General features: G+C 35.1%; 1 protein-coding gene across 1 annotated transcript; it reads right to left on the bottom strand.

Annotated features, from left to right (window-relative positions):
• Positions 1-1657: 1657 nt before the first annotated feature.
• Positions 1658-2074, bottom strand: LOC149751381 (uncharacterized). The gene has a single exon (XM_089927113.1). The coding sequence runs from the start codon at positions 2072-2074 to the stop codon at positions 1658-1660; it is 417 nt and encodes a 138-aa protein (XP_089783239.1).
• Positions 2075-9910: the final 7836 nt, after the last annotated feature.

Genomic DNA, 9910 nt, shown 5'->3' with positions numbered 1-9910 from the left:
AAGCGAACTCATAGAGAGGTTTTTTTTCTTTCCATTTTGTCTTTGAGGCCTTTCCTATGGTAACTCTTCTTTGAACCAAAGCCTTTGGCGACCACCTCAGTCGCCTAAGGGTTGGGCCGGCCTTGCTCTTTAATTGTGTCCATAAGAAACCTGCTACATTTAAATACCACATTTGCTCTTCTCCGATCGCTCGCTCTTTTCTACGAGAAACCAATGCTAGCACCTCCTCCCTATTCTCCGGTTGTATTTGTCTCTCTCTCCCTCTCAAGAGATTCAACACCATGCAAGATTTTCCCCTCCATGCTCTCAATCTCAATTGTGAGGAATATAGCAATTCTGTTTCTCTTCTCTTTCTTCCTTCCATGCACACGTCAATCCTCACTTCCTGTAAGCTTCAACACAATTTTCTTTCTTTCCTTTCTTTTTCCCAGGGGAAAGAAGCCTTTATAAAATAATTTCTGCATCAACTAAATTCAGCAAAACGAAAATCTGTTTTGATTTCTTTAAATGAATTTTTGAGAGTTATTTTCTGGTTTTAAAACTTTCGAATATTAAACCAGTTTGAAAGTTAAATTTTGTACATTCTATTTCAGGAAATTAATTTCTGTGAGATAAATCATGCAATATTTATTTCTAGCGAAGGAAATTTTATTTTGAATTTTTACAATTAAATTTACCTAAATATCATATTTTTCTAATTTTTGTATATTAGATTTACGTATATCAAAATTTTATATTTTAATTTATATGAAACCAATAAACTATTTAAATTAATTTCTAGGTAATAAATAATGATAGGATAAATTTATAGTAATGAAATTTCTATTTTATACTCTAGGAACTTAACTTTTGCAAAATAAAAGATTATGTTCTAAATTTCTATAAAATAATTTTCTTCTATGCATTAGTCTCCAAACTTTTGCTTATTATATAATATTTTTTAATCTATAACCAATTTATGCAAACTAAAAATTATGTAACTTAATTCTGTTACTAAAATTTAGATTATTAAATTTTATATATAATCTATTCTAATTTGAAACTTATGGTGACAATAAGGTAATTAGAAATTTAATTTAGTATATCTTATGAGATACTATTTTGAATAAATAATATATAGAATTGACTTTTAGGTTGGCAATCATTCTATAAAGGCTTAGGATTATGTTGGAATTGGGTACTTATTATGACCATATTTATTATTAGGTTTTATCTAGATACTAGCTTATCAAAGAGTTAGAATTTTATTTTTAAAATTTATTATGACCATATTTTGATTAAAATATAATTCTTAGAATATAATGTTCTAGAAAAATATTTCAAAATTAGTTGGATTTGTTCACTGAGTGTGCTTGCACTACAAGAAATAGGGGCTTTGGCGACGCTTTTTAAGGCTTTTACCGATGCTTATAAGCGTCGGTAATTTTCGTCCCGACGCTTTTCAAAGCGTCGGCTATGTCGGGGTGGAAAAAAATTGCTGACGCATTTGAAAAGCGTCGCTAAAGGTTATTTTTAGCGACGCTTAAAAGCATCGCTATAATCCGTCTAGCAACGCTTTAAAGCGTCGGGTTTAACTGCTTTTTTTAAGTTAGCGACGCTTTAAAGCGTCATCATAAATTTTTTTTAAAGAAAAAAAAATATATAAAAATATATTTTCTTACCGCAACCTGAGGGGAAAACCGACCCGGGCCTCGTCGCGCCACCGGATGGCGGTCTGGAGCTTGGACTGGGTTTCTTTGAGGGAGATGAGGATGGATCGGAAGGAGCCGTAGGCGTCAGCGAAGCGGAGGAAGTCGTCGAGGAGGCGGTCGGTCCAGGGGGTGGAGGAACGGCGGTGGAGGGTGTCCTGGGCCTGGGGGAGCTGGTGGAGGTCGTCGAGGGAGGCGTGGAGGAACTCGATCCGGGCGAGGACGGTGCAGATCCAGTCCGGGGAGCCCGACTCCGGCTCCGGGCGGGACTGCCAAGACCGGAGGGCGCAGATCTCGTCCTCGAGCGAGGCGAGAAGACTTCGGCGATCTGCTTCACGGTCAGCGGGACGACGCCCTGAGCCCTGCGAATCTGAGATTGAGAGCATGATCGAGAACAAGGATTCAGAGGTCGAGACATCGAGATCGTGATCTCCACACACAGAGAGAGAGAGGCAATGGGTACCTTGGCGGGGGAGAAGGCGGAGGGATCGGGGGCCTGGGTGGCCTAAAAAGGCATGAAGCCGATGCCGGAGAAGAGGGAAGAAGCTCCATCGAACTGTCTATGAAGCATGGCCGCTCTCTCTCTCTCTCTCTCGCTTCTTGGAAGGGGGCGAGCGGCGGCAAGCGGCGGAGAGAGAAGGGGAGGGGGTTAGATATTTGTAAGGGAGGGGGTTTGAGGGATCGGGAGGGTGGAGGGGAGGGGGGACGGGATTTGTAGAGAGGAGGGGGGAGGGGGGCGAGCGGCGGAGAGAGAAGAGGAGGGGGGAGGGGATTTGTAGAGAGGAGGGGGCGAGCGGCGGAGAGAGAAGGGGAGGGGATTTGTAGAGAGGAGGGGGGAGGGGGCGAGCGGCGGAGAGAGAAGGGGAGGGGGGCGGCTGGATGGGTTGGGATCGGGAGGAATTTGCAGCGAGGACGGGGGAGGGGGGATAATGGCCTCCGACGATTCGTTGGAAGGAAAAAAAGAAAAAAAAAGAGAGATGGCTTCGGTTGGAAAGTTTTTGGCTTTTGCGACGCTTCTAAGCGTCGTCTTAGGCCAGATCTACTCACGCTTTATAAAAGCGTCGATAAATTTTGGCTCTTAGCAAAAATTACCGACGCTTTTACTTAGCATCGGTAGAGAAAAGTCGCGAAAAGTACTTTTTTCTGTAGTGTTGCTAGGTAAGTAATAATTCACATTTTATAAACTTTTTATTAATTTTCGTTTGAATAGATAGTAAAATGAAATATATTATAAATTGATTTATGTGCAACTTATGAATTTTATGAAATTATGCTTTGAATGAAAAATAAATTTGTAAATGGAAAGTGTTACTTTTATTAGCAAATATTATGCATATTTTGTTTGTAATTCGACATAAACATGATTTATGACTAGCTCTGATATGTGCAACTCTTTGAGTTTTAACTTGGTTATATTTTGGACCCCACCAATTGTTATACATTGATACTTTGAGTATTTTGGAACTTACTATTTTGGCCCACTCTATAGAATATGAGTGTAGTATGTTGGCTCACTCCATAAGATATAAATATGGTTTTCTAACTCTACCATAGGATATAAATATGATCATAGTATTATAGGTTGTTGAGTTGAAACATAGTATTTTAAATTATTTCAATGAATATAAATATGAATACTTTAGCAAACCTAAATGTTCTTGAATTTAAAATTATCTTATTAAAATATAATGGTTTTGCTTGTATGCTCAAAATTTAAGATTTAGTTTCTTTGATTTTATTCCATTGCCTTATTGAATCTTATGCATTTTGTATTGGATGTCATGCATGCCAGTGAGTAATGCCCTATGAGTACCCGTTGGTTGCCCTGCATTTACACCACATCCTAACTCATGATGGTGCTTGAGAAGCACATGCATATCCAGCCATGTGGTACGGTTAGGGAATGATGAGTATGATGGGGCTTCAATTGAATACTAATAATAACCAACGTCAAAGCAACAAACACCGTATAAGAAACCCGAACTAGCCTGAAGATACCTTAGTGCTTGGAAATGTTCTATAGATCGCAAAACGACCAATGTAAACTACTGTAAGTAGCCTGAGTGAAGAGAAGTTGTGAGACCTATGATTGATCGAGCATAATTATTAGTCTAAAAAATGACACAAGTTCGAACCATTGTGATGAATATGAGTAGCGGAGGGTAGTTAGCATCAGTTACCAGAACTGTCATAAGTGAAGGCCAGACATGGGCTGTTACAACTGGAAGTGGGCAGTTATTACATTGCTTATCTTCTAGTACAAATAAGTGGATGTAATCTGAAAAGAGGATCTCTCACAATAAAATTAGTTTATGTTTAATTTATCCTTGTATTTATATTTATCTTTAATTTTCTCTCCATTAGTTTTCCAATAGAGTATTTTGACCGTACCTTTGGCTACATCTTATCTTACTTTATCCTTCGTCAGAATAAATAATACAATGGTAGCAAAAGTTCATGGCAAGGATTTAACCTACTTATAATTTGTATTCTCTGTATTTGATTAATTTAACAGGTTTTAATGCTTGAAATTATAGGTAATGGATATACATCATGAAAAATATTAAACCCATGAAGTTCATGGCAAGGATTTAATTTGCATTTATGGAGACATCCAAGCATATCTACAACATTCCATTGTGGCACGCAACCATTTAATCCATTATATCTTGAAAATTTGCTTGCCAAATATGATTCCATGCATCTAGAATCATCTATAGACATCCAAAGTGCTTATAAAAGCATGGTCTTGGAAAGGTTCCTTGCAATAACCAAAAGATGAAAACCAAAAGTAGGTCACAATGGCATCAAGCTTTTTGCTCTCCGCATTTCTTAGGATACGTACCATACCATCCTACCTAATATTAGGGATGTACCATGTTGATGACCTCCTCCATTGGTGATGACCCATCGATCTAAAGCACTCGTACCAGGGAGAGGCGAGTGGCTTGGATGATCCTTATGTTAGGTTTGGATGGTATGGGACATATCCTAAAAGTGTTATTTGTTAAACTTCAAGATCGCTCGCAATATAGATTGTGTCCCCAAGATTATTCCCCCTATAGGTACGTAATGTCCACCAACCTTAGATATCCATTTATTATCCTTGCATGCATGTATAGGATGGTATTTCTTCTTCTTGTTCTTCTATTTCTCCTTTTTTTTCGTTTTTGTTTTCTTATGCAAAGGAGGCGGGCCTACCTGGTTATTATTTATTATCATTGAGATTATGTTTACAAGGGGAAAATAGGATGTGGATAAGGATTGGTGGGAAAAACTTCCTTTTCAAGTTGTAACATTGTATTTCATTTAGTTCTTTGGCTTATATTGCCTTTGAGATGAACATTGTTCTTTAAATCAAAAACATTTATCTTACATCTTTGTTCAGTCTCTTTGTAGATATAAGTAAACATTAAAGAATCTCCCTTTCCTTACATGAGCTTAAATGGCTGCAGGCAAGGGTCTAGTTGTAATAGGTCATAAAGTTTTTCATGACAACTTTATCTTTTGTATAAATTTGCATTTAAATTGTTAGCATGATTCTATATCAGCCTATATTATTTTTCTTATATGGAGTCTGTATACGAGTATATAGAATCCCTGAGATGTACCGAATGCAATTATATCTAGAATCTTTGAAGATGCCTATTACCAATTTATTGATCATTGTTTCTTGCTGAATCAATACCCAAAGATCCTCTATTTTCTGGTGGATTTGCAAATCCTCTATTTACTAATGAATCAACATTCGAATATCCCATATTTTCAAGTAGTTCTGCATACCTCTATTTTTAGTACATTAACTTTCGAAGATTCTTTGTTTTCTATGGATTTGCAGCTCCTCTCCACCGTTTTTTTCTCAAGTTCAGATCTTCGGTCATTTCTGCTCGCCGTCGATCAGCCCTTTCTCTCTATTTTTGGTTTATTTGCTGTGTTCGGCTCCTTCACCATCCAATTCGAGGTCTCTTGCTTCTCTTCTATGGTGCCTCTATCTATGAGAATCGTCGACTTTCAATTGCCCTCTCTTTGAGCTCTATCCTCGTTGCAATTGTCATCTTTTATGTGTCTTCTTGCTGCCACATTATTAGCTAAGTCAATCGGCCATATCAACAGACACATCAGTCAGACATATGAACAGACACATCAGTTTGCTATATTAATTAGCCATGTCAGTGGACACATTAGTCTGACACGTCAGTTAGCTACGCCAAAATTGCCAAATATATCAGTTTGCTGTGTTAGCTTTCTGATCTGTCATATCAGTCTCAAAGCTGCTATGTCAGCTTCTATGTTGCCATATCAAATTCTGTATTGTCACATCAGTTTGATACATTAATCTACTATATCAGCTTTTGAGTTGCTATATCAACTCTTAATCTACTACATCAGCTTCTAAGCTACTTGTGTTCTGCCACATTAGACTCTATGCTGCCACATCAGTTCTTCATCTACAACTACTTCAGCCTCTGAGCTGCTATGTCAGCTCCTAGCCTATCATGTTAGCTTCTGAGTCGTTATTTCAGCTCTTGATCTAGTACATCAGTCTTTGGGTACATTCATGATCTATCTTCTAAACTCAAGTTGGCACCTACAATACCATCATGAGTTTGAAGAAAGATATTAGTATATTTTTAGGGATCACGTAACAACCTACATCACCTATAATATTTTCTTTTATTAGTGCAATCCTGTACCAACCTATATTATTTTTTTTATTAGTATGATCTTGTTAGAGTGATTTTAGGGATCACATAACAATCTGTATTACCCATAATATTTTTTTTTTGTTAGCATGATCCTATATTAGCCTATGTTATTTTTTTTATGTGGAGTCTGTACATGAGCATATATAACCCTTGAGATGTATCGAATGTAATAAAATAAAGATATAAAATTATTTCTCTTCCTCATTTTTTTAATTTTTTCTCCTCTCCTGCGAATATTTTAACAAAATAAAATGTAAGCACTAATTTCTAGAGTTTTGATGTCAAGCTCACAATCATAAGATTTGCTGGATCCTTTCAAGTTGCCTCCTCAGCTAAGGTTGTTTTGGTTCAGATGTAAGAAAAGTAAATAGGTCTAGTTATGCCTAGTAAATTGCTATGCCACAAGTGAGTCCTATTTTTTATTTGGCTATAATTTCTAGAATAACTTTGTTTGAGGATATTTTTGTCCAACACAAAAAAAGTAGGAACAAACAATGGTTTTATGCTATAAAGCCAATGCTACAATGGTTTTATGTATGTATGTATGTATGTATGTATGTATACACCAATGGGCTTTTCTTCATGCTATGCACATGCAATGTTCACATATATGCACATGTGATGGATGCTTCTCTTCATGAGTACTAAAAGCATACAGTTCTACACATACCATTATGTTTGTCGGGGTTTATGGTAGCCACTGTAGTTAGGCCTAACGCTATTTATAATGGCACAATCTCGTAAAATCCATTACCGACTTTTCTTTAGTATTCAAATCCTATACCAATTTCGATTCCGATTCAAGTGACAAACCAAATGAGTCAGAGAATATGGTTATTCCGTTTCTCAACCATATCCATCATTTTTCTAATCATTAAATCATTCATGATCACAATTTTAGTGGTTCGACCTTGAATCTTCTTTGATCACATCTGAGGTGGCTAAAATATGTTGACTAATTAGGAGGTGACGTGCAGAGCGCTGAGGGATTTAATTTCATTTGAATTTGAGTTTTGGGTTGGTCCATATAAGAAAAGCCCATATCTCTTTTCCTTGAATCAAGCACTCTAGAGCTCGAATCCATCGGAAGAAGAGCCTCTATTTACAAAAGAAGGCCGAACACCCAAAAAAGGTATTGAACTATTTTCAATTATTTTTCTCGAACTTGCTTGATTGTTCCTCTATTGCTCTTTTAAAGTATTCTGACTTAAGTATTAGAGGATCCGGTCGGAGCCAATCTAGTGAGCCTTTCTTTTCTTTGATGTGCAGAGCAGCAGATGCATTATGAATCGCTAGAGTGCAGATTGCATCAGAGTCCTCTGATTTGTTGATCGGGTTTTTGAAGGAAACAACATCCTCTATGCTCTTGTTGATATTTGAATTATTTATTGTCAATAATTAGCATTTCGAGCAGTTGAGTTACACTCTGAGTTAACTTCTATCTGTTCAGTCACAATCGAGTCATCTTCATCTTCTTTTTTCTTTATTTTGATATTTGTACTTCGATAGAAGCTTATGGTTTCTACTTTTCTACAAAGTGATATATTGAATGATGATTATAATCATTGTTGTCATGATAATCAAGGACATTACCGCTCTTGATTGATTTGATGCCAAATTGTTCGATCATTATTTGTAAGATTGTTAATTGCCACAAATTATTTTTCGAGATCTCCAATTGACAAACACAAATTTTCTCGGTTCTACAAATTGATGATCAATTCAATCAATCATGCTTCCAACCCTTTATATTGTTGTTAAGAGGGATTCCCTACAGAACTCGATGGACGATGCTAAGCTTCTCCTTTCACTGGAGCTTCGTAGTCATGCACAAGAACACCCCTCAATATCAAGCTGATTGGGACTTAATACCTTTTGATGGTATTTCAAAGAAGAAAATAGCGAAAAAAGAAAAAAAGTGAAAATAAAGGATATTCAATAGTTTGAGAGGATCAAAATCTTCAAAAGCTTTTAGGCTAGTTTTATTAGATTGATCACTTGTCTCCATAGCTCATAAGGCTTCCACATTCATGAAATAAGATACCTTAAATAACAAGAAAAGACCTAATCCTAATGATTCTAGAAAAGTTAAAATAGAACAAACTATAGAAAATAAATACAAGATGATTGTAGGTTTCATTTTTTTAAAATTAGGAGTTACATGAGAGGGAGAAGGGTGGTCACAAGTGGGATGCCAATAGCCAAGCCTATGGCAACCTCTACACTTTTGCTTTTCTTTCTCATTCCAACTTTAGCATATTTCTCCTATAGCACAAACTTGTTTCTTATTTGATATGTTTAATGCATGCCATTTTTTTTTTTTTGAGAAAAAATGTTAGTTAAGGAAACTTGATCCTATTATGTGTAACATACATGAATGATTTAAGCGAAACCAATATGTGAGAGATGTTACAAAACCATGATCTCTTTGATTCCTTTCTTTATCTACAATCAAGTCAATTTTATATATACCCATATAATATCAGTTGTTAATTTTATGTAATAATAATTTAAATATTTTAATATACTTTCTTATTTTATTTATATTTTATGATGTTATAAACTATCCTTGTTTCTATTATCTACCATATATATACTAAAATAGAGACTCTACTTATGTAATATTCTCCATTCACCATGTGGCATACACCAGCTAAGCATATAGTATGCTTCATGAAGGCAATAATTAGTTATCATGTTAAAATCTTGGTTGTAAGTAATGAAGAAACTAAAGGATAAACAAAATTAAATTAAACAAAGCACATTGATATTTTTCCCTTCATGGCAAAGGATGTAAGTAATTTGGTCAAAGTATCAAGAAAACCAAGGAACAACCCATAAAATAAGTTTTTTTCCCCCAGACAACAACTTATGTATAAAATTGGCTCAAATAGAGTCCACTACACGCAATCTTCGACCCCAGCAAATACAAAACAAATTTGTGATCAATAATTAGTTGTCATGTTATAGAAAAATGAATAGCCTAGAATTTAAGAACATGATATGAATATTATAAGAAAATGAAGACCCTAGAATTTAAGGTATTAAAATCACTATCTTTTCACAATCCATGTTATCATTAATGGAAAGAAGCAAATATTCAACATCATTTATCCTTCTCTCATAATGACCAATGTACAGAACTAGCTTGAATAGAACCATTATACAAAATATTATGCCCTGATGAAATATAAAAAATAAATTTGAAAGAAATAATTAGTTGATATCTTATCTACTATATACATACATACATATATATATATATATATATATATATATATATATATATATATATATATACATACATATATATATATACATACATATATATATATATATATACATACATATATATATATATATATACATACATATATATATATATATATATATACATACATATATATATACACATACATATATATATATATATATATATATATATATATATAAATGGAGGTTCTGCTTATTGAGCTCTCCACTCTCCACATGGACACTAATATCAATTATGAAATT

This window comes from Phoenix dactylifera, chromosome 14 (assembly GCF_051530095.1).
Source record: "Phoenix dactylifera cultivar Ajwa chromosome 14, Ajwa_hap1_PhDact_Kaust_v1.1, whole genome shotgun sequence".
NCBI classification, from domain to species: Eukaryota; Viridiplantae; Streptophyta; class Magnoliopsida; order Arecales; family Arecaceae; genus Phoenix; species Phoenix dactylifera.
Note: the sequence above shows the minus strand (reverse complement) of the source record. Positions and strands in the feature narration are given on the sequence as shown.